General features: G+C 35.4%; 2 protein-coding genes across 2 annotated transcripts; both read right to left on the bottom strand.

Moving 5' to 3' along the window:
• Positions 1 to 311: 311 nt before the first annotated feature.
• Positions 312 to 5,436, bottom strand: LOC109052024 (sorting nexin-24-like). The gene is made up of 7 exons (XM_019069503.2): positions 5,183 to 5,436; positions 4,751 to 4,834; positions 3,019 to 3,123; positions 2,823 to 2,917; positions 2,646 to 2,675; positions 2,319 to 2,383; positions 312 to 1,369 (listed from the first exon to the last, which is right to left on the bottom strand). The coding sequence occupies exons 1-7, from the start codon at positions 5,249 to 5,251 to the stop codon at positions 1,299 to 1,301; spliced, it is 519 nt and encodes a 172-aa protein (XP_018925048.1). The 5' UTR covers positions 5,252 to 5,436; the 3' UTR covers positions 312 to 1,298.
• A 1,388-nt stretch (positions 5,437 to 6,824) lies between these two features.
• On the bottom strand, positions 6,825 to 12,383 carry LOC109052012 (protein-lysine 6-oxidase-like). The gene is made up of 8 exons (XM_019069490.2): positions 12,272 to 12,383; positions 11,520 to 12,181; positions 10,860 to 10,968; positions 10,243 to 10,380; positions 8,519 to 8,675; positions 7,709 to 7,804; positions 7,503 to 7,618; positions 6,825 to 7,412 (listed from the first exon to the last, which is right to left on the bottom strand). The coding sequence occupies exons 2-8, from the start codon at positions 12,121 to 12,123 to the stop codon at positions 7,406 to 7,408; spliced, it is 1,227 nt and encodes a 408-aa protein (XP_018925035.1). The 5' UTR covers positions 12,124 to 12,181; positions 12,272 to 12,383; the 3' UTR covers positions 6,825 to 7,405.
• Positions 12,384 to 24,751: the final 12,368 nt, after the last annotated feature.

Here is a 24,751-nt window from a genome sequence, read left to right as displayed (position 1 = left end):
GTATTAAATCTAATAATTAAATCTTATTAAACAATTTTCAAATCATCAAGTCTATAAAATGTGCCAAACATGGACGGGTTCTGAATTGTCTTAAATGCATAAGTTTCATTATGCAAAATGCTGCATTATTGAATGCTGGGTTTTATGCAACAAACCTTCTCACAGCTTTCATATGCACCCTATGAATGTGAGATTAAGAATGCAAGAAAGATGTTCAGATGGGATTTGTCTGTATGTGTCAGTTTTTGAATAAACAAAGTGCAACACTACTCCAATATGTCATTATAACATGATTGAAAGATGACAAAGTATTAAATTAATGAATGAATTAGATGTTTTATTGCTTTCAGGTTTAAAATGATATTCAGTTACAACTGATCTTTTCACCCTTGTTAAAGTGCATGAGAATCAAAAGTGTTAACAATAACACACACGATGGAATGGCACATTGTCCATATGCAGAATTAAGACATCTAAATGAAAAAAATTCTAGAAGTGCTTGAATTGGTACATAACAAATCCCGTTTCAGTTTCACTCTCAGCTTTATAACGTTTAAACAGGTTAAACTTCTCAAACTGCATTATCTTCTCTACTACTTCCAACAGTAGTGAAAAGCTGTTACAATAGTGTTCATGCACTCTTACTACTCAGTGAAGTTTCTAAAAATATTAGACTAATATTAGTCCAGACTAAACTGCATTTTCAAAGAAGATAATTCACTGAAAATGGTTTACTTAGCTGCAGGTTAGCAGTGGAGAACGTCAAGTTTTTTACTTTTAACAACTGCTCTTTTTCACAGTTTTGGGCTGTAACATGATGCAAGACAGACTGGCTTTACACTGGTTTGATTCATTCAGTACTTCCCTTTTTGCTAATTGGGCTGGTAATCAATAATTGCCACATCAAAAACAAAGAATGAAAATAACGTTCATACAGTAATTCAATAACATAATGAAAAGGTTCAGTTCAAGGCTTTTCCAACACCTCACCTTACTTAGAGAAACACAGTCAGTGGATCAGACATCCTTCTGATCTCACACATGACACGAGGACAGATGTGCAAATATATGCAGAGGTACTTAAACCAAACCTTGATGTGAATGTTTACTTAGTGACAAACTAAAATCTCAATTCCTGCAAATACAGGACACAAAAACAAATGAGTGCTGATGCCAAACTACACTCTTAAGGCTGAAATGACGGCGTCTGTTAAACTGGTGCTGTGTGATTTAGTGTTGGTAATACGAATCCCTTTTTATCCGTGAACTTGATGTGACGTGGTCCGTAGTGCTGAAATCTACCTCGGCTGGAAGTCTGGGTAAAATATTCCACGGATCACACCTTCAATAACCATATTTGAAAATGTATCTGCAAACAGTTGAGAAACATTCATTAAATGTATTTGTAAAACAATACATAGGCATATGCAGTGTTTATTACAGGATTTTGTTCTTCTTGCAGCATATCTTTTAGTAAAATACCATTTATTACAATGAGACTGAAACTTTAAGTACACAGTGACAAATGAGCAGGAATTAGACTGATTGAAGCTCTCAGCTCAGTTTAATTCAGATATAATAACCTGTGATTCAGTCATAGGAGTCAGTTCAGTGAGGATGGTAGTTATCTGACTGAATCAGAATAATATCTCCTGTTTTTTTTTTTTTTTTTTAATTTGGCTAAATAAATGAATACCTTAATTCTGCAAGGATGCATCAAATAATCAAAAATGACAGTAAAACATGGTTTATGAAAAAACACTGATAAAGTTTTTTTTAATCATATTAGACTGATTTCTGAAGGATCATGTGACATTGAAGACTGGAGTAATGATGCTGAAAACACAGCTTTGATCACTGGGATAAATTATATTTTAATATACACTCAAATAGAAACAGTCATTTTAAATTGTAATAATATTACTGGTTTTACTGTATTTTCAAACAAATGCATCCTTGCTGAACATAAGAAACTTCATTCAAAAAACGTCTAACCTGCAGAAAATATATATTAATCTACTATAATTAATAATCATTATACACACAAACACACAAGTATACTTGTTATAAAAAAAATGTTTTACTGTTAGTTCATGATGCTTAATGCATTAGGTTTTTTATGAACTATATTTAACATCTATATTAATTTTTATAAATATGTGTAACAAAATTTTATTCGACAGGCATATTTTAAAAAAAAAATTTATTTATCAGACACCCATGAACAGGAGAGAAGAAACCCTGAATGCATATGAATTCTTCTCTACCTTAAAAAAAGAAAGAAAGAAAAGACAGTAAGCTGAAGGCCAGATATGTACCGTTGGTGGTAGGCAGCAGATAGGGATCTCTCAGGAAGAGAAGTGCTGGTTGATGTGTCAGTTTACTGCAGGGTTCGGAGAGGAAAGGTCAGAGAGAACAAAATGACTCACAGACTAGTTTGGTTTGTGATGACGGTGATAAAACACAAAGCTGACAGTGAAATGTTTCATGCGAGTGGTGTCATTTCCCAGCTAGCGCAATAACTTCTCAAAAGCACTTTTAGAAGAGCACATGACAAAGTCAAAATGACTTTAGTTTGGTTTTTACAGAAAAACCTGTTGATGTGCTGTGCTTCTTTCTTTCACTGTAGTAAGTAGCCAACATACCTTGATTCCTCTGATTCAGTTTCAAATGATCTAAACAGAAGAGAAAAAAAACAATCACGCTAACACACAAGTACACTGATCTTTTTTTAATTACTGTATTGAAATGTCTTTGTTTGTACAAAAGTCTGCTTTCGAAGGCCTTTACTTCAGACAGAATTACACGCTATAAAGCCTTACCCGCAACTCTCCGTTTTTGGCAGAGACGGGAAATGGCGGATATTGAGGAAATCCAAGAATATCTTTGGAAGAACCTCATTTTCCATGATTATAGTCTACACACACACACACACACAAAGAAAATCAAATGGTTATTCCAGAAACGGCTGTTTTTCATCAAGCCGTTTCATTTGTTAAGCATCAATTCAATCAATACCTGGAGATAGAGCTCGAGTCCCTGTCTCCTCTGATCAAGAACCTTGGGCACCCAGTTCCTCACATGCTTCGAAGGGATTTCTGGAGGTTTAATGATCTTTTTAAGCTATGAAGAATACATGATAGGGAAGAACATGTTACAAACTGGCCAGAAGGTGTCTCTAGAGTTCACACACAGGGCAGTCATGTTCTTCACATGGAATTTCTGCATTTACCAAAAACTGTAAATTGCGTAAATGTCCACTTCATCTGAAACGTGACGTCAAATATCCTCTTTCCTCAATGTACACTGTCATATATGACGTACTGTAGCAGCACACTCAGCTACATTATTCTTTCTGAAAACTAGTACAATTGTGCTGATGTTAAGCTGAAAACATGCAGATTTTTTCAAAGGAACTACTTGAGAAATGGTGCTTTTTCACAAGTACATGCTGTTGCACACGTTCCAGAACTCCTCTGTGAAATATGAACAGTAATTATATATATCAGCAGTCCTTCGGAAAGACCCCGGGGCCACTGTAAGAAAACTATTAGTTTATGCATTTAATGTCTTTGGTTTTATGAATGAACAAACATCTTTACAGCATATATTATATATATATATATATATATATATATATATATATATATATACAGTACAGACCAAAAGTTTGGAAACATTACTATTTTTAATGTTTTTGAAAGAAGTCTATTCTGCTCATCAAGCCTGCATTTATTTGATCAAAAATACAGAAAAAACAGTAATATTGTGAAATATTATTACAACTTAAAATAATAGTTTTCTATTTGAATATACATTAAAAAAATAATTTATTCCTGTGATGCAAAGCTGAATTTTCAGCATCATTACTCCAGCCTTCAGCGTCACATGTAACATCCAGTCTATCACATGATCATTTACAAATCATTCTAATATTCTGATTTATTATGAGTGTTGGAAACAGTTCTGCTGTCTAATATATTTGATGAATAAAAGGTTAAAAAGAACTGCATTTATTCAAAATAAAAAAAAATATAATAATATATATTCTAATAATATATTTTCTTTACTATCACTTTTTATCAATTTAACACATCCTTGCTAAATAAAAGTATTGATTTTATTTTTTACATTAAATTACTGACCCCAAATTACTGACCAGTAGTGTATATTGTTATTACAAAATATTTATATTTTAAAAACATAGCTTTTTATTTTTTTTTTTACTTTTTATTCATCAAAGTATCCTAAAAAAGTATCACATGTTCTGAAAAAATATTAAGCAGCAGAACTGTTTCCAACTTTGATAATGAATCATCATATTAGAATGATTTCTAAAGGATCATGTGATAATGATCCTAAAAATTCAGCTTTGCATCACAGAAATAAATGATATTTTAAAGTATAATAAATTTAAAAACAATTATTTCAAATTGTAATAATATATCACAATATTACATTTTTTTCTGTATTTTTGATCAAATAAATGCAGGCTTGATGAGCAGAAGAAACTTCTTTCAAAAACATTAAAAATAGTAATGTTTCCAAACTTTTTACCTGTACTGTATGTATACAATTTATCATTCATTGCATTTATGCTTGTTTATATCTAAGGCAACTTATAGAGTTGTAACATAAGTTGAATAAATGCTTTATTGTTCATCAGTAGTTAATCAGTAGTAAATATCTGTGGTTGAGCCCTAGATACTCATCAAATGCATTATACCAAAACCATTGTATGCATGCTTACCATTTTATGCAGAGTGTAGAATTCACTGTATCGTTTCTCGACAGTGTGCTGTCTACCACACATGAGCACCTCGACCTTAAAAACCTGGTGAGAAAAAGTGCGTTTTCATTATTTCTTTTACATATAATGCGGTGAACGGGAGTGACTCGAATGTATCACAATGAATTCACTTTAAACACAGACTATATCAAAACCCAGACATCATTTTGGGCGGCACAGGCGGGGCTGGAGGGTGACAATCCCGTTCAAACGCGCCCGACATGCCCTAAAGTATCCCGTTCACTAGGTTTTGGGACACTGCCAAAACGTTTACGCCTTAAAATCGACATTAATCGTTATTCAGTGAGGTGAAGCGTAATGTTTGCTGTCGTAGCTTTTAATGGAAGCGTGTTTACGGCCGCTGGCTCGATCTGAAACAGATATTTAACTCACCGTGTAGCCTTTCTCCACGTTACTGCCCTCCGACCGAAAAGACGGGATTGACACTTCTATAGGATGCATGATCCGGACAGATATTTCCGTTATTATGTGGCACGACTGGTCAAATAACTGTACGAGATTTTTGCTGGGTCCTTCACTGTGATTTTAATGGTTGCCAAGTTCACTGAGCGCCTGACATGATAAGCATTGAAAATATTCAACGCGCTTCTTCTCCATCGCCTGCAGGAGGTTCAGCGGTGAGTCTGCGGGTGCAATGCTGCCACCTGTCGCTCCGACCGGGAAATACATCATCAGCCCGACGCCCCAAAAATCAACATTTGGGTAGTTGACAAAACATGTAGTAACATTTTTTTTTTATTTTTTTGTAAAACACGATTTTTTTTAAAGAAACAATACATATATTTACGAAGTGTGAACTAAATATTTAAATTCTTTCACTGGTTTTTTTTTTTTTTTTTTTACATTTTTACTGAACTGCCCCATAAATGTGTCCTAAAAAAACTCTTAAGATGAGTGATGATTTTATCTCCCGCACTGCAATACTTAACTGTTCTTTAAGATATTCTGAGATAAAAAACAAACAAATCTGAGGTTCTTTTGTGTGTGTCATCACACTAAAGGACAGAAATTATAGTTACTGCTTTGAAGAGAAAGTGAGAAGTATTTTATTAAATTATTTTATTTAACTTTGACTATATCAGAGAAGAAATCAAGTTTAAGTTTGATACAAACAATATCTAAATTTTTTTAATCAAAACAAAAAATAATTATTGTCATCAAAATTCAGTCAATCAGTATGTTACTGAAAGTCTTCTCTCCTCCCTCTGCGTGCATCTCTGTTCATTTGCTCTCTATACTTCCATGTCCTCTCTCACTCTCACTCTCACTCATTTCTTTGTCTCAAAAACAAAGGATCACATTTAATACTTATTTTTATAACACTATAACAGTACAAGTTTTTTGCAAAAACGTCAGGGAATATTTTAATTAATGTAATGAATACACTGAAAATGTCCAAAAAAGAATAAAAATGAGTTAAATGCATCTTATTTAATTATGTAAAATGCTCCTTAAAGAGACCTTGACCTTGCGTGACATCTTTGTCCTGTGTTTTGTGTCACACCAAAGGATGTTTCAGCCTTTTTTGGCAGTTTATGACCTTGCTGTACAGTTAGCAACACAAATTGGCATAATTTCCCATGATTATGAATTTTAACATACAGTTTTTAATTAAAAATGTAATTTAGTGGTGTCAAACAAACGTAACACTTTTATAATCGTTCCAAAAAAAGTTAACAATTCAGACAAAAACCTATTATGTGTACATGTCACAGGGGGCTCATTTTTTCTCATTTATTGAACCATTCTTGAGACAGTCACACAATTTTGAGATTTGGCTAAAAATGTAAAAAAAAAAAAAAAAAATCTAATAACAAAACAGTTTATATCAACAAAGAAATGTTTAACCATTTATTGCATTTTAAATTATGACAATACAAATTATATTAATTTTTATCTTGTGTGACAGTGAAAATGCCATGTCACATCAACAACATTTGCCCAAATGTAAGCATGAATTATGGTGTTAATTACCATAATGTGAGAGTGGCAAGACAAAGTCATTTAATGAGGCTGAGTGTGAAGTTATTTATTCAAGTCATTTTCATTTCATATATAAAACATGTTGCAGTAATATGAGCATCTGTATATAAATATCTACTTAGAATACACAACTAAAGCATCGCTCTAGCACACTAAAGCATGTTTAAGGTAAAAACCCCAGTGTGGATCAATATCTGAAGGTTTAATGTTAATAATTTATCAGTCTGAGAGAATGACGCTGAATGATTCGGGGAATGTGTGGTATCTCTGCAAACTGTCTCATCCAAATTTCTACAGGAGGAATCCAGCAACAATATGACCCTGGACTCTTTGTTTTTCTTTTTTCATTTTTGCTTAGTTATTTCATAGCAAAAAATAATAATAATAATAATAATAATGCAATCCACTGTAAAACTGGATTTATGCCTCAGGTTTTTATATTCTGTGGCACAGTCAACACTAAAATGTCCTGCTGATTATTGGCTCTCACAAACAGGAAAGTGGCCCACGCTCGGCGTCCATTCATCTGTTCACTTTGTCGCAGGTTTTTTATCATCAAAATCTTAATTTCTGATTATCTTTCCCTATTCCTTAGGATCCTTTAGTAGATTCTTAATACCTGAAATAAACATAGCATATTAATGTCTTTGGTTTAACTAGTCAATTGAAATATACAGTATACAACATCAAATAAATAAAGTATACTCACTGTGAAATATGACATCCTGAAACATAAACGTAGTTTCCGGTGTAACGTACATCACAGCGCACGATATTGTTACTGTAGTCCGACTCTGGCACCTGGTAATTGGGATTTATACTAACCTAAACCAGAAAAAGAAAAGCAGGCTGGAAGTCAGGAACATGATATTGGATATTTCTTGAAAGCAGTAACTCTCGATTAAGGCCGAAAACCTTGAGAATGTAGTTTCCAGGTTTCACATCAGTAATATCTATCCACTGGCAGTCGATGTCGGCATTGTAAGTGTCATAACACCCTGGACTCAGGCCCTGGAAATACAACAACAGTGTACTTTCAGCACATGCACATGTAAAATGGTTACAGTACCTTGAAATACAATGTAAAAACCAAGGTATAATACAGCATCATGGTATTTTTCAAAGTACCATGGTATTACCATATTATACAATCATGGTACTGCCATGGTAAGTATAGGGTTAAACGTGTTCATTAAGGTTAATTTGTAATTACATGCTATTGTTATGATGTACAAAGCTCCAAATTTGCTACATATTTCTTATGTTTACTGGAGTAGTATTGTTAGCAACATCCTAACCTCAAAGCCTTTTGAAATCTGTTGTAAATGTAGTCTTCTGTGAATTTTTCATAAAAATCACTATATTTATAATGTACAGTTGCAAATGCATCACATATGAGGCTTCATTTAAATTATAGTTTAATGTATTTCTTATGTTTACTGCAGTAGCCTGTCTACTATAGTTGATAATTTTAAAGACTTTTGAAATTCATTGTGAATTGGGCCTTCTGTATGTTTTTCATAAAAAGCTCAAAAATTACTCACATATGAGACTTAATTTAAGTTATGTTAATTATTGTATTATGTGAAGTATTGTTGTTAGCTATGCAACACGCTAACCTCAAAGTACAATGTATACAATGTTCCGAACCAGTCACAGGTTTCCTTTCAGTCATGTAGTTTTGGAGTCATAGAAATATATGGACAAATAATAAATGAGAGTGACCTGAGTGTGGGAGGTGCAGGCGTATCGTCGGTAGTAGCCGTAGTCACAGGACGTGTCCTCCAGACAGAAACTGGCCTTGTGTCCCTCTGCTACTCTTCTCTGTGAACTGGATTCCAGCAGGTCATAATGACTGAACTCGTCCATGCTGTGGTAGTGCCTAGAAACAGCAAAGTAAATCAGGTTATCATCATGCATCACTTTCAACGGGTGCTTTTCTAATCTTGCCTCCTCTAGGAATCTCATTGCTAGCTGGGTTAGTTAATAGGATTTAGAATGCCTGCCATTCATTTTCAATGCTTTAATCCCATTAATGAATTTCCTAAACACTGGGACATATATCAGATCTTCAGGAAAAAAAGAATGTCTTGCGGAGCCTTTCCAAAAGAACTCCATGGCCAATGTGTGAGCTGGAATTTACACCACGCAAACCTCTGCTTATTTCACCTCAAATAGTCTCAGTGGAGTCAGTGAAATTGTGAAATAGACAGTTTAAGCAAAAAATTTTATTCTCTTGTAATTTATTTCACTTTTTTCATGTTCTAACCACAAAAGAGACCATTTTAAGACTTTAATTTTTTTTTTCCAATTACAATGAATGGGGACTTTCAAACTTCAAAAATAGCAAAACCACCAGAAAATAATCATAAAAGTATTTTTATATGATTTGTGTGCTATATTTCAAGTCTTCTGAAGCCAGACTTTGTATAAGAAACAGACTGAAATTTCATCTTCACCTTCTAGTAAGCTTTTAATTTGAGAATCACTGTCACTGGAGTTATTGAGTTGAAACAGATCAGTCTGACTTGTGAAGAAATCATTCATATTTGTAAATAAATCTTTAAGATGGTTTCTGTGAACTGGATTATTCAGACCATTTTTGAGAACTGAATCAACGATTCAATAATTCATCAAGATCCAGCTCAAAAGAACAATTAATTCACAAATCAGACATTGCTACACTCAAGAGACTAGAAATATCGCATGCTGACTACTTTTATGATGTTTTGCATCAGTCTCTATTCAATGCAATTATATGGAAAAAAGCGACCGTTACATTCTTTTAATCTCCTTTTATGTTCTACAGAGTAAAGAGAGTCATTTAGGTTTGGAATGAGTAAATGACTCAACAAAGTTATTTCTGGCTGAAATATTCCTTAAAACCAAGTGGAAAAACTGTAGCATAGACCAAAATCACTTCATGTAATCTTATTGGACGGTTCAGTAGTCCCAGCTTAAAAAAAAAATAAAAAATGTGCAAAATAAAAAACAGAAGACATTCATATTATGGCACATTAAATAAATCCAGGTCAGCACACAGACCTTCCGCCTCATTTATGCATAAGACCTAAAGTCATTGTATACACTGGAGCTTGTCCAAATGTAAGCCGTAGTTGATTGTGAGGCACGGCTTACTTCAGGACAAAACTATGCAGTGAGCCATTACTCAGTCAACTGAATTATAAGCAGCAATGGTGGGCCTCTGCAAACTGTTTTCATTTAGACAAGACCACAGAAACTGGTAAAAACAGCACCGCCAGCACTAGATTCAGATATCAGTCAGATACAACACTCAAACCATGATAAAGCTTCACAGTCTTGTTTTGCCTAAGGAATTCAGTTCTTTGCATCATATCTGCTCCCTTTAGAGTTCTTAATAGTGGTCTGTGGTGCATTACTAGACATGCAACTGCAGAAATGGTTGGCCCTGCCAGATTCGGACTTACTGATGGCAGCTGTGCCATTCCCAGGTGTAGCGCGGCCTGCTGGGAAGAAAGTCGGAGGTACCTTGGTTCTTGACTCGCTGTGGGAATCTCAGCAACATGCGCGTGTCGTAGTCTCTCACACTGGAACTGTATGCAGTGCTGCTCAACAAAAATCATCCCAATGGTTACAAAATATCAGACATTCTTTGAGTTTCTCATATTGTGCTAACAGCTTTCAGAATGTGTATCTTGGCCCTGTGGCCACATTTTAAGCACACATGGAACAACTACAGATGCACGTTTCCAAAGAAACTAGACTGGACTATTCTTGTATGCCCCAGTAATGTGTTTCGCAGTCATTCATGTGATTAATCTTACCATAGAAACAGCTTTATGTGAAATCTGTTTGTAGAGTTTCTCACTTCCCATCATGGCAGGACTTTTTGTTTAATTCTTTCCCCTTTCACAGCAGGGCTGGTTTGAGTTATAGGATGTTCCTACCAGATGGGATTCAGGTTCTCATGACTCATCTGTTACACTTAGAGGAATGCGAGAGTGCTAACTCTCCTTCTCTGGTTGCAACACTGCACCAAAAATCTTGATTACGTTCTTCTGTTTTATATCAACAACAACAATACCTCGCCAAGCAGTTTTCCTCAGCGGCGCATCTGAGATTGTACATTGAAGCTCTCTGCACGTAGGCGGACGCTTGGATGTAGTATGGGTCTCCAACAAGATCAGGCAAACCTATGAAACACTGAAATGTTTTATTAAAAGATACAAGAAAATGAACAGAATTCAAATTAAACAGCTTAACCCAACCACCTGCCAAGTGGCCAAAACCCTTCAAAAAATCATCAGAACAGCAAACTACCTTAGCCGGGGGTTTTTTTTTTTTCTGCAAGGATGCCATTGTTGTAAACTAACAGTTTCAGTTAAATTAAACACATGTAATTATGCAATTAAAATACAAGAGGAGGTTCCAGAGGCGTCTTGCTCTTTTTTTTCCCCCACTTTATAATTTTTCATATAGCTGTGTGGTGGTGCAGTATTCATTTAATCACATGGTGGACAGATTATGCATTTTGCGAGTGGATGTGACGCAAATAATTTTAACCCATAGTAATTATGCAAAATAAATATCAAATACTATATAATTAATAGTAATTTTTATTCATTTATTTGGGAAGTTGCCGTTTTATTTATTTATTTTGGAAAGTTACCAAATCCACAAAAAATTATAACGTTTGAATATGCATGATGCAAAAATTGACAGACAGACTTAATTCGGTCCTTACCATTCTGGAAGTATCTTGTGCCATATCCCGGGCGCGGTGCAGGACGCGGTCTCTCGTACGTATCATAATAGTTATAAGAAGGGTTGTCCGGATCAATAGACTTGTATGGGTTGTAAGGATCATCTCCAACCATCATTGCATCGTCCAGCGCGGGTCTGTCGGTGCCGTTGACTGATGTTTGCAGCTGGTCCGTCTGATTCCTTCTCCCGTGTGATCCTCTGGCGCGCGCTCCATCTCCACCTGATAACCAGCGCAAGGCACCACCGCGCGCACCGATACCTGACTGCAAACGCTCGGACCCGCGGCTCTGGGAGGCAGCAGCTGTGCTGTCGGTTCCCGTAGCCGCATCATCATTGCGGACGATGGCTATCGGCCTGGCTTGTGTCTGCTCTTTGTTCCCGTCTCGTTTTAACGGTGGCTGATATTCCGAGCCTTGACTTAATATACTAAAGAGTTTGCCGTTGTGCTGCCATTGTATGGTTTGTCTGAGAGCTGCCGCTCCACTGTTGCCCTGACGCTGAGAATGACCAGTTGGTACCATGCAACTGAATAAACACACATGCGCAAATGCGTAAATTAAGGTGTCAATTAAACTCGTACTCATTTTTTATGTTAAATTAACTTCTCCAGTTATTCTGCTTGCCGGCGTTCCAGTAGCCTAACTGAATTGAAAAAAAAAAAAAAAAAAAAAGTTAAAAGTTCATAAAGCTTGTTTTAAAATAATCAATTAAGTTAAATCAAGTGAGACTTACATAACGGAAAGGTGAGATCTCAGTGCGACCTCCTATTGCTCTGCACTTGGACTAAGTGATGAGCAAGTGCAAGAGGGAGGAGGAGCTGATTTTACACTTTCTTGTTATAGGCTACAAGCTCTGGTAACGGAAAAGCCCCGTTCTTATGAAACTGTAAAACGTGAGATTGAACATGTTCAAAAGAAGACCGAATTATGCAAAGAATCTGTACAAAAAAACTAAAAATGCTGTCTTCGTGACAGACTTTACATCACTGCAAAAATATTTTTCCTCAGTAATGCATTCCCATACACAAAAAAATAATATTAAAGAAAAATATATTTGATATAATAAAAAGGAAACATCTAGTTTAAAATACATGTGCCATGTATTCTCAACTAATATTAATAATAATAAATAAATCAAGTGTAACCATCAAATAAAACGGATTTATTGCTCCTTGAATGCATGTGTAAATACCTTAATATTTATTTTTCAACATATTTTAAATAAATAATATGAAACCAAGCTTACAGTTTGTTTCTTTTTTACTTTTCATTTTTATAAATGTTAATTTTTGTATACATTTTCTTTTTATAATACACAATCTTTTTTATAATTTTATAAACAGATACAGTAGCCTATAAAAAAAAGTTTTACATTACGTTTTCTTCAAAACATTATTAACAAAAGAAGTTTGGGGAAAGATAGAAGTGGTTTTTGGATCAGCATTTCTCTTTTTTTTCTGTTGTGCTGTGATGAACCTGACTTTTAGATGAAACTTTAAGAGGCAAAAAAAAAACCTTGGAAAAATGTCTCCATATATCAATGTTCTAAAAGTAAGCAAAACAGATTTACACTACATTGTCTGTTCAGGAAGTTACTGCTCATAAAAAAAAATCTGCTTTTTTATTTTCTCCCTATAACTTTCACTAAATCCTTTATGACTTTCTAGCCCTTTTTTGAAAGCAAAGTCATGTGTGGGGCCTTCACAGCTTTACGAGGTGCTACATTAATCATCACATGTGCTTAAGTTTCAATAGGAGCTCCTGCTGGAAACTGTTCTACATTCGTCACATGATGCACTGTTTATAACATTCAATCATAAACTCACCTTGGCCACCCAGACCTTAACATAGCTGCCTCCTTCCACTCTTTCCCTTAACTGTTACACACTCTCATCTGACCCAACTACTGCCTTGTACTTTCCCATGAGCAATGCATCCTATGGCTTGCAACGGAAGCATAATTGCTAGTTAGAAAAACTTAATCAGTGGTCTCCAAATTCTATGTCTAGCCTCTTAAACCACTTGTGCCCAGTGACAAACCGCAAGGACCAACAATGCACGACTAGAAAGAGAGGTTTCCAAAGTCTTTATTCCCTCTCTTTTCAGCAGACCAACAGAAAATATCCTTTAAATTTAAGGCTTCACTGAACGTGTGTCATAAATTACATAGATGATATTTCATTGTGGCCTTCACTCTAAACCCATAGACCAGGCTATATATTATCTTAGTCAATGTAAAATGAAACTCTTTTGTATGAGCTATTCCATATTCAACATCCACGAGTGCAATGAACTTCATCATACAAACACTTTTGCAGACACTAGAGGGCACATTTTAACTTAACAATAAGACGGCATTCTTCTGTTTAGACATAATAAAGATTTGCTAATTGCAGCAGCAGATATTTTGTAGTCAGTTCTGTGAATTTTTTAGAACAACTTGCCATTATTTTGACTTTCAAGGTTAAAATAATGCAAATGATAAGAAAAAAAAATCTGCTTTTAAAGAAATAATCCACCCAAAATGAAAATTTGCTGAAAATGTTCTCACCCTCAGGGCATTTAAGGCCCTGTCCACACGAACAGGTTATTTTCAAAACCACAGCTTTCTCTACGCGGTTTGGCCGTTCATCCACAATGCTTCACAGCATACGTTTGCGTTTTCATGTGGACGGAGATTTTTTTCAAAATGGAAGAATGAAAATACCCGTGTACGTGTGGACATGGCCTAAGATGATGATGATGTAGATGAGTTTGTTTCTTCAGGACAGTTTTGGAGAAATGTAGCATTACATCACTTGCTCACCAATGCATCTTCTGCAGTGAATGGGTGGCGTCAGAATGAAAGTCCAAACAGCTGATAAAAACATCACAATGATCCACAAGTAATGTGAGTAATCCACAAGATGCATGTCTGTAATGAGCAAATCCATCATTAAGACATTTTTAACCTCAAACCATTGCTTCCTGCTAAATTATGAGTCATTATCCATAATACTGCTTTCTCCAGTGAAAAAAAAAATGGTCTAGTCTAAATCAGGAGAGAAAGATCCACAGTCCAAGCCATTCTAAACTAACATGTTGGTGGATTTATTTACTTTTTTACTGGAGGAAGTATTATTATGGATTACAGACTTATTTTGGCCAGCAGTGATGGTTTAAAGAGGTCATATGCCCATTTTCCACAAGTTGATATGATTCTTTAGGGTCTTAATGAAAAGTCTATAACATACTTTAGTTAAAATTTCTCAATGGTAGTGTAAATCACACCCTTTTTACCCTGTCAAAATCAGCTCTGTTTTCAGCAAGCTATTTTTTTTAGTTCATGTCGCTTTAAATGCTAATGAGCTCTGTTGACCCCGCCCCTCTTCCATGGGGTGACGAGCAGACTGTAAACTTCAGCCGTGAAACTGGCTAACTAGCACATTATTAGGAAAGGCGATTTGCAAAGATTCATAACAAACCCTTATACTCACTTGAAGCTGGATCACAAATGATTTGCGCGACGCATTTAGGCAGATCGGGGATCTGCTTGTTCGGTTATAGAGGTTTATTTTCATAAATAATGTGGGTTTTATGCTTTTTGTATTTAGTGGGTAAGTTGTGGGTGGTTTATTAATTTTTATTTTTAACAACAAAACACCTCAATTGCTTAATCGGAGAAGTTCTTGTCTTCCTCTGCACCGGAGTCCACACAATGGCAGACTAATGACAGCTCACTCAGGGCGGGTCTCCCGTAAGATGGCACTGTCAATCAACTATCGTGGGAGGGGCCTGTGCAGAACTACGTCATTCTGACAGGAATCTCAGAACAGCCTGTTATGAGAAAGGGGATTTTTATCATTATAGGATGGATGTGTACACAGACTTCCAACACACATTTATGTTCAAACAACTTGTAAAGAAAATTTTGCATCCGATGACCCCTTTAAAGTAATAAATAAATAAATAAATAATCATATTAATGATTGATTGATTTTGTTTCTTACAAACATGTATCTTTTCACTTCACAAGACATTAATAAATGGACTGGAGTGGTGTGGATTACTTGTGGATCATTGTCATGTTTTTATCAACTGTTTGGACTTTTTATCAGCTGTCGACATTCCGACGGCACCCATTCACTGCAGAGGATCTTCAAACCTGTTCTGATGCAAAAGCAAACTCATCTGAGGGTAGGTAAATTGTCAACAAATTTTCATTTTTGGGTGAACTATTCCTTTAAGAAATAAAGTAGGGCACACCTTGAGTGCTTTATTGCTTTTATAAAATAATTACCACATAAAAATAAATACTAAAAATATTTTTTAACCATTAAAATATTTAATTAATTAAAAAAATGTATTAATAATATTCATATTAATTAAAAATATATAGTTTTATTTTATATTGAACAAACTGATTTTAGCTATAAAATGCCGTGTCTGACATTCAAACTAAACTGTGCAGTTATGTACTGAACAGGTGATTCATGTCACAGCTGGAATGCTTCATCAACCAATCATCATCCAGGAATCTGTTTTATAGTCTGCAGCACGTTATGTGTAAAAACCATGCCATATTCTTCAGTTACGTCATGATAAATCAGTGAAGTGTTAAGAACTGTATCAGTTAAACGTTGGATTTATTGTAATAATCCTGATAAAATATGTGACACCCACACAGACTTTAGACTCAAAATGGGCCTTACGGACATTACATGACCTCCCTGTAATGCTGAAACGTGCCAGTGGGGCTAATTTTGCACAAAAATGGACGTCTGCCCAAAACTTCTTGGAGGACTGTGAGTCTCAGGTTAACTTTTAAGTACATTGCAACAACACTTTGAAATGGCAACGCATTATAAAATAAAACCATAAATTCCTATCCTCCTCCACGATCTGCTGGCGCATTCAAAGAGATAAATAAAAGTGTTTTTCTTCACCAGGACGCAGATGGGGTTTTCAGAGAATGAAGCGCAGGCTCCGAATATCTGCTCATATTCCACAAGGCCAGATTCAAACATTTTAATAAAGTCTTGGTTTCCACTGTAGCTGTCTGACATGTCAATTGCAGTCGGCCTGTGTGGAAGAAAAATAGAAAACCCTTTGTGCTGGTCGTCTGAGAGCCACACGAACAGAACCAGCTGTACTGGGTCTCTGTTGTTTTTCGTACATCACCCGTTAGGCCTACGTTCAGCACCCGGGCTTCCCTCTTCTCTGGCAGCGGTCGCTCCTACATTCCTCACACTGTAGAGCCACATATGAAAGTAATTAACCTAGTTCCTCTGTCCACGTTGCTTGCTTTCTCTTCAGTTGATAGGTAATGCAGTAAAAGTCATCTGATGAAAACACAGACAGCCTAAAAGTAGTCAAAAGGAATTGAGACAAAGCTGCGATGAATCATCAGTTAAGCACAGAATTGGAACGCGTCGGTGTGGTCAGTTTCGCAGACAAAAATATCCAGTTGCCCATTATCAATACTAAAGTGATGTATGAAGCACCACTCACACAGAAGTCACTTTCTGTTGGTCCAACTTGAACAGGCGCGAAATCTGCATGGGGAACGTTTTCTCCCTTAAGCGAAACTCTGTTTGAAATTGACGATATTGCCTGCAAAATTTTGCCGAGCAATTGTAAATATGACCTACACAAGCAACATATAAACATTAGCTAATTGCTTTCCTGAACTTCAGAGGAAAAGGGAAGACCTTATTGTAGTAATAGGACAATGTTGTTTTTTGTTCCCAGAATGTTCTTGTTATTTTATAGTTACTGATCATCATTATTTGGTTCCCAAAAGTAACCAAATGGGAACCAAATACTAATGTTAGGAGAATGTTCTGTATTTGGAAAGTAGCACTTAAATGGACTTCATGAACTCGCTAACTTACACAAAAAAATCCCAATAGGGTGTTATATCAAAGACACGTCATCAATCCGGATGTCAGCCATATTGGTGGCATTGAACGTAAACAATTCCACTGAACAAAACAGAACTTGTGTATGGGCTTGGTGAAAAAACTGTGTTTTTGCCTTTTGTGATATTTTATTAATGCTGATAATAAAACTATTGGGAAATTATGGTGTTTCCATGAACCGATGTTATGCAACTACATCTTATTTTTTGCTCTCACGATAAGCCATGGTGATGGATGTTGGTAGGTTTACTATATCGCAACCATCATAGTAGCCATTATTTTTACTCGAAGGAGATGCTGATGTGTATCTTTAGCGAAGCAGCGTAGAGAGCCACTTCTGGGATGCTTCTGAAATGTGCCACGGCCTGGCTGCTATAAACACAAGCATTAACTAATGGTCAATCAAGTGGACGGGATCAGCTCCAGTGGCTGTGTTGGAGCTGTAGTGCGGGGTAAATAAGGAGTTATCCAAGCATTAATGCCAAGGAAGGCCCTTATACTTGAAAGCAGCCACGTATGAGGTGTTTAGTGGAGGTTATAGTACATTAAAGAATGATCATGTGATTTTATGTATATGCATATAGCTTTTATCCATTTTTTTTTCTTTTTCTTTTCTTTTTTAATATCTAACATTACACTGCCCATCAATTCATGTAATAAAACCATTTTAAGCAACTTAAATTGTAAATTAACTGATATATCAAATCTACAACTTGGAGAAGTGTATCAAAATAAACTAGTAACCCTGCACAGCTCGTTTCAGATGATTTCCCCTGAAAAAGCAGCAGGTTTCCATTACTCAGAGGCAATCAGTGAAGCCTTAACTGGTATTGTGCACATCCACACAGGCCTACGTGGCACTCGGCACGTGTAGGCTGGATTGGGAGAGAATTCATCGAGAGTGAACAAGGGGAGGAGTCCTTCTCTCCATTCGCAGAACACAAGTAGTAACATCTTTCCATATTGCCTTCTAAACATTTATATAATTCCCTTTGGGTCATTTTTGAGTTCCCTCATTATAAATCCCATGGAATGGGGGCTGTTTATGGGTAGGAGTAAACCACAATGTTATCATTGGTGGTGACAAAAGAAGAATTCAAAGTTAGCCCAGACTTTGGCTAAACATTAGATTTCAACAGACATTCTTCTGAACATCAGTGGTTTTGTAGTCTGGCCTTGATTGCATCTTTTTTTCCCTCATAACAGGGTGATATTGTAAGTTGTTTTGTTTGAAAGCAGCAGAAGAGAGTTTAGTCTGAATGGCTATTAATACAAATAGAGACAATGGGGACAAAAAAAATATGTTGTGACAGTAGAATTAGCTAAATAATACAATTTACAAATATTTCCAAAGCAATATTAAAATGTATTGTCTAAAGAGATAAAAGTCTCCTGATAAGGAACACATACAGGCCCAACGTAAATATCCAAATATTGCTGAAATGGACTCATGTCTTTTAATGGGTATAGAATTATTATTTAATAAGCTATGTACTTGTCAGATGGCCTCATCATGATGCATGTGCAGTCCAGCAAGCAATGTTGAGCTGGAAATATACTTAATGCAATTACATGTAAAAATGTTGTAATTTATAGGAGTATCATGCAAAAAAAAAAAAAAAAATCCATCACACTAAAGACATCTGCATACTGTTTGCAGTTCACATACTACTGACTGCAGCAATAGTGAGAGTAATATAGTAGTACGCTGTTCCCAACACTGTCACTTTTCACTATGTAGTCTTAGCGCCACCTGCTGGCAAAGGTCTGTAACGCTCATCATATAGCGTCTCGTTCAAGTTCACTTTTCAAATCACTGCCTTTTAAAAACATTTTATGTTTGAAAATATCTAATACCCCTTACTTTGTTCTTAACTTTTGTGAACTGAAATGAATTTCAATCGATTAGTCTTCTACATTATCTGTACAGCATGTAAGACTCAAGTACAATTATGACGTAATCATTTTATGACGAATACATCTGTCAGTGAGTAAAACTGACTGTGTCTATAGTATTAAAGACTACACAACATTATTATATTATCTTTATATTAATTTTTTAATTATTATTTTAAGTTATTGTCCCTGGTTTACTAAGATGCTCTTGTAATAAAGTAGCGGTGGCTGGGGCAGATTTTAAGTATCAATTCTGCTTAAAAAGATGCGATCTAATCCTGTTTACATGCACTGATCTATAATAACAACAACAACTCCGAGATGAGCCTCGAAGAACCAAACAATCTAAGATCATGCCAAATCATCAACAATCAAATCCAACTAACGTTAAAGGAGTGAGCAACGTACGAAGAATATGCGAATAAGTTTATTTCCATCAGATACAAGTTTAAAACGTTTGCTCACAGACTGCACAAATGCAGTAAAGCAGAGCTTTGAGACGCAAAGCAGAGGAGAAAGATATGTACAGTCAGTGTGCATATGAAAAACAACGCTGAAGATGTAATAAATGTTCGTGCATCACTCATTCAGTCAGTCAGTCAACAAAAGTAGTGAACTACGGCGCTAACGTTACGCTTCCTCCTTCTCCTCCTCCTCTTCTTCTTCTTCTTTACAGAGTTCCAACAACTTTGCGTATCTCTTTTTGTCCTGCAGTCCAGGGAGATGATGTATCGTGATCTTATTAGACTGATTAAGTACAGCATCTTGTCCCGCCAAAGTCAAGATCTCGGCCACGAGGAACTCCACCACGGCTGTGAGGAACACCGCCGCCTCCTCGTCGAGCGCCCGCGGGAGCTTTCCGTCGCCGAACGCTTGCTGAAAGTGCTTGACGGGAAACACGAGACCAGCGCGTGAAGAAACATCCGTGACGGGCTGCTGCTGCTGCTTCTTCTTCATAACCAGCGGAACACGGTCTTTAACCAGAACACAAGTAGTGTAAGTCATCTGGACGCGTTTTGTAGACTTGTTACTTCCACAAACAAACGTTCGTCTTTGGGTCGGTCTCGATGTGCTGCCCTCCACAGGACCGGAATATAAAGTGCGTTCACACCTCATTGCGATAATTAAAGGGGTCATATGACTTTGCTAAAAAAGAACATTATTTGGTGTAATGAAATGTGTTTATGCTGTTTAAGGTTCAAAAAACACATTATTTCCCACATACTGTACACTCAAAAAAATAGCTTGTTGCTCTAACTTCATAAAATTATGACTTAATAAAATTATGACTAATTATGATTATGATCCATGCATTTAAACTGATTTATTTGAACTTAAATTAAGTTAAATGTACTGATGAGTAAAATTCATGCTAATTTAATGAGATCACACCAATTTCATTTGACATATTCTGTGAATGTGAAACAACCAACTTAACTTCAGTGGTTTAAGTTAACATTTTACAAATGTGATTTCATTTAATATTATAAAATTAAGTGCAAATGACAACTGAATAAAAAGCTAAAGATTTACGTTGTTTTAGCTTATTTTAAGTAAACTGAGCAAACAACTAAAATATTTTTTTTTAGTGTACATTATTGTTGCTCCTCTATGCCCCACTTAAATTTTTACAAAGCTCATCATTCTGAAAAGCAGGGTGTGCTCTGATTGGCCAGCTTTCCAGTGCGTTGTGATTGGCCAAATGCCTCAAGCGTGTGATGAAAATGTTACGCCACTTACCAAACTGTGATGTGTGTTCCAGCGCCCCTTACCAAAAAGTAGTATACTTCAAGTTTATTTTATTAAGTATACTTAAGTAAAGTTCAAGTATATTTAGACTTTTTGTAAGTATAAGTCAAGTATACTTAAATGTCATTTTAAGTATATTTCTGAGGAGTACATAAAGCCGATTTCTGAGAAGTACATAAAAAGTAAACTAAAAGCATACTTTCCTATTTTTAGTTTAAAAGAAGTATACTAATAGCACACTTGAATAAACTTCTTTTTCGTAAGGGGCGACAAGACAAAAACAATAAAACCCATTACAAAGGAGGCATTTGTTGCATCCAGTGGGGACATAATTACTGATTATAATGACTTATACTGTCTTTTTACACGTTGCGTTGCATCACACCGCATAAACATAAAACCATGTCTGTATTTGTTGACTGGAGAAACGACAAACAACAAGCGCTACTCTGCTCAAAACTCACGTTTGAATCATCAGTAGCAATTTTTTTTAAATATGAAAGAGTACTTACAGGCTGTGAGTCAGCATTACTTGCCAGAACACCAGCATTGTAGGCTACTCTCCCAGGAAACAGTCCTCATCCTCCGTAAAATATGCTGCACACATCTGAATATTTGGGTTGAACTGCTCTGGAACAGTGTTGGAAATACAACTTAACCACTGATTTTATAGTTGGGTCCTCTTTTGGAAGATCAAACAAAGTAGTTTTGCATTCACAATGAAACACACTGTGTCTCCATGACATGGCGGCAGCGGCAACAAAACTACAGCGAGAATCAAAGTTACGCCTTCTATCTTTGCGTGAACATTTGGGCGGCATCATGCAAATCACTCCACACAGTGACGTAGACGTGGGGGCGTGTTTAAATGAGGCATTTTAGGAGAGTGTGGACGACTATTAACTTTTATAAAGAATATCTCTTTGGCTTTGAGACTTTAGTCTTTACAACTTTAGGGATCTTATCTATTCACGAACAGCTTGCAACACTCCAAAGAGAAAGGAAAACTTGAAATCACATCATTTGACCCCTTTAAGGCTTCGACTGCCCTGTTCTTTTTTAAATAATGCTTTTATAACACTAGCCTACACGTTGTGTCATTACCCTGGCATTAAATTACAATAAATGAATAAATAAATAGATGAACAAACAAATATTAATGCAATGATTTTTACATTTTTCTATACAGCTCCTGCGACACCTTTCTCTCTTCTGACTGCCGTAATTTGTCTATATTTCATTACTCCTGATTTAAAAGTTGTGGAAACACAATAGAGGATTTTTCTTTAGCTGCTATATGATAATGCAGAAATAATATAGTCATCTAGAAGTTTATTAGGCTGCAGTTTACTTTAGGGATGCACCGAAATAAAAGTTGTGGGCTGAAACCGAAAATTCTGGATGAACTTGGCTGAACCAAAAACAAAACAAAACAAAACAAAACAAAACAGGACATTCCCCTAATGTTCCCATTTGATTCCCATTCGATTATTTTCTTTTTTAATAACCTAAAGAGAACATTCCCAGAACATTCCCTGCAGGTTATTTTTAGGTTTTATTTTTATAACCTAAAGGGAACTTTCCCAGAACGTTCCCTATTGGTTAGCCAGGAAAGTTTTCTTAATATAAATATGTTCCCTTTCAAACCAAAAAGGTGAAAAGTGTCCATAAATTTATTTTGTTTGTAATCCTGAAACCAGAAAAGAATTAGCATTTACCTTTCATTGTAAAATCACAGTATGGGATTCATGAGCAAAATCTGTGGTTAACATACTTAACTGTAACATTTATGTCTACAATTTTATGTACACACAGTTATATCTCAAATGTGAATTTTAAGCCATTATATTCCTGCTTTGGTAACATTTTGTAATAATTTTCAATAAATCATTAACAAACATTATATAATGCTTAACAGATCATTAGTTAATATTGACACAGCTATGAGATAATGTGCTTGTTAATGTTTACTAATGTACTTAGTTAATTAAACATTGCCTAATGATTAACAGATCAACAATGGTCCATTTTAGATAGGTGGCGGTAATGCACATATAAGTCTGCAATTCGCCATAATGCAAGAAGAAGAAGAAGATGCCTCAGGCGCCTGCTGCTGTGAAGCGCATTCACAAGAGTTCTAACAGTTCGGACATTGCATGAATCAGATGTAAAGAAATATATAAATACTGTTCAGTTTCTTGCACAGACCGATCGTTTTGTGTCTTTACACATCAATGTACCTTCACGAGCTGCAGGGTTTAATTTGGATTTGTCTGTGCATGTTTTTTTTACTCTCATAGATTTTGTTACCATTGCCATACATTATACGGCTGAGAGACTGCAACGGCTGGAGTTAAAAATCATAATTTGTGTTCTACTGAAGAAACAATGTCACCTACATCTTGGATGCCCTCGGGGTAATAAAATTTTCATTTTTGGGTGAACTATCCTTTTAAAGACATAACACACATTACAATTTGGGTGCAAAACGTTTTTATTGCCTCAACACTTATATTAGTATACTATATAATTAAACGGTATTCCTTGAATCATATCAGCAGGAGAAAACAAATCCTTTTTTTTAAGAAAATACTTGTTCATTTATCAAAAATATGTAATATAAACAGATTGAACCGTGTTCCCTTATAGTAATCAAACTGACCCATCTACAAACCCTATCCTAACCCATACATCTCAGCAACAAAAGTGTTGTACATTAACAAAAGCTTTTAATTATTGTATAACATCCGTTAAAATTGTTTGTAGATTTTCAAGAAGTGCATGACCTTATGAATTAAAAGTTTAATGAGATTTGTAAGCATTGTAATTTCCACTAATTATCTGTTGAGCATTAGGTAAAGTTTAATAAGTTTAGTAAACATTAATAAGCACATTATCTCATGTTTCTAGCTATATGAATATATATATATATATATATATATATATATATATATATATATATATATATATATATATATATATATATATATATATTATATATATATATATATATATATATTAACTAATGATCTGTTAAGCGTTATACAATGTTTGTTAATGATTTGATAATAAAAGTTATTATAAAGAGTTACCCTTTATTTATGAATATAAGACAATTAACTCTTTTAGCAGACATGGCCTCCCTGACCTTTTTTGGTCATGTTTTGCTCACACTGAGTAGAATATGGCCAAGTTGCATTAGCAAGAGCACAAATTAAGAAACTTTTTGTCTTAACATTGGAAGTCACAACAGCTTGTGGGTATTGTGGGTAGTGTGGTTATGCCCACAAGCTGCTATCCTCATGATGTTGCTACAACCCTTTTCAGTTGATGTTGTAAGTGAGAATGTTTTCTGTGGTGCTACATGGTTAACATTTGTGAAGAAATGCTTCCTCATGCTATTTTTTGTCACACAAAATCAAGCCAGGTTAGCAGAGAGCTGCATGCTGGAGGAGCTGAAGCTGCAGCTGCTGACACATTCCACTGCAGTAACAAGCATACTGATTTACAGCATAACCACTGAGAGTTATTTGTCTTTATTAATATGTTTTGTGTTGACAAGTCACAACTTTAATTTGGACCTTTAATGTATTAAATATTTTCCCTTTTGGTTGTGTATTCATACTCACAATTTAGAAAGTAGAACAAGGCAAATAATGAATTCATGA

Source organism: Cyprinus carpio, chromosome A10 (assembly GCF_018340385.1).
Source record: "Cyprinus carpio isolate SPL01 chromosome A10, ASM1834038v1, whole genome shotgun sequence".
In the NCBI taxonomy this organism is placed as follows: domain Eukaryota; kingdom Metazoa; phylum Chordata; class Actinopteri; order Cypriniformes; family Cyprinidae; genus Cyprinus; species Cyprinus carpio.
This window is presented reverse-complemented; position numbering and strand designations above follow the sequence as displayed.

Bases quoted from the DNA above. Each gene is read 5' to 3' on its own strand.
- LOC109052012 (XM_019069490.2), bottom strand. From the start codon at position 12,123: ATGAGTACGAGTTTAATTGACACCTTAATTTACGCATTTGCGCATGTG. The intron at 10,381-10,859 runs GTATTGTTGTTG...TTTGTTGAGCAG, and splicing joins GAGGAAAACTGCTTGGCGAG to CACTGCATACAGTTCCAGTG. The intron at 8,676-10,242 runs GTAAGTCCGAAT...TGCTGTTTCTAG, and splicing joins GAATGGCACAGCTGCCATCA to GCACTACCACAGCATGGACG.
- LOC109052024 (XM_019069503.2), bottom strand. From the start codon at position 5,251: ATGCATCCTATAGAAGTGTCAATCCCGTCTTTTCGGTCGGAGGGCAGT. The intron at 2,918-3,018 runs GTATTGATTGAA...GTGTGTGTGTAG, and splicing joins GACTCGAGCTCTATCTCCAG to ACTATAATCATGGAAAATGA. The intron at 2,676-2,822 runs GTAAGGCTTTAT...TCTTCTGTTTAG, and splicing joins CCAAAAACGGAGAGTTGCGG to ATCATTTGAAACTGAATCAG.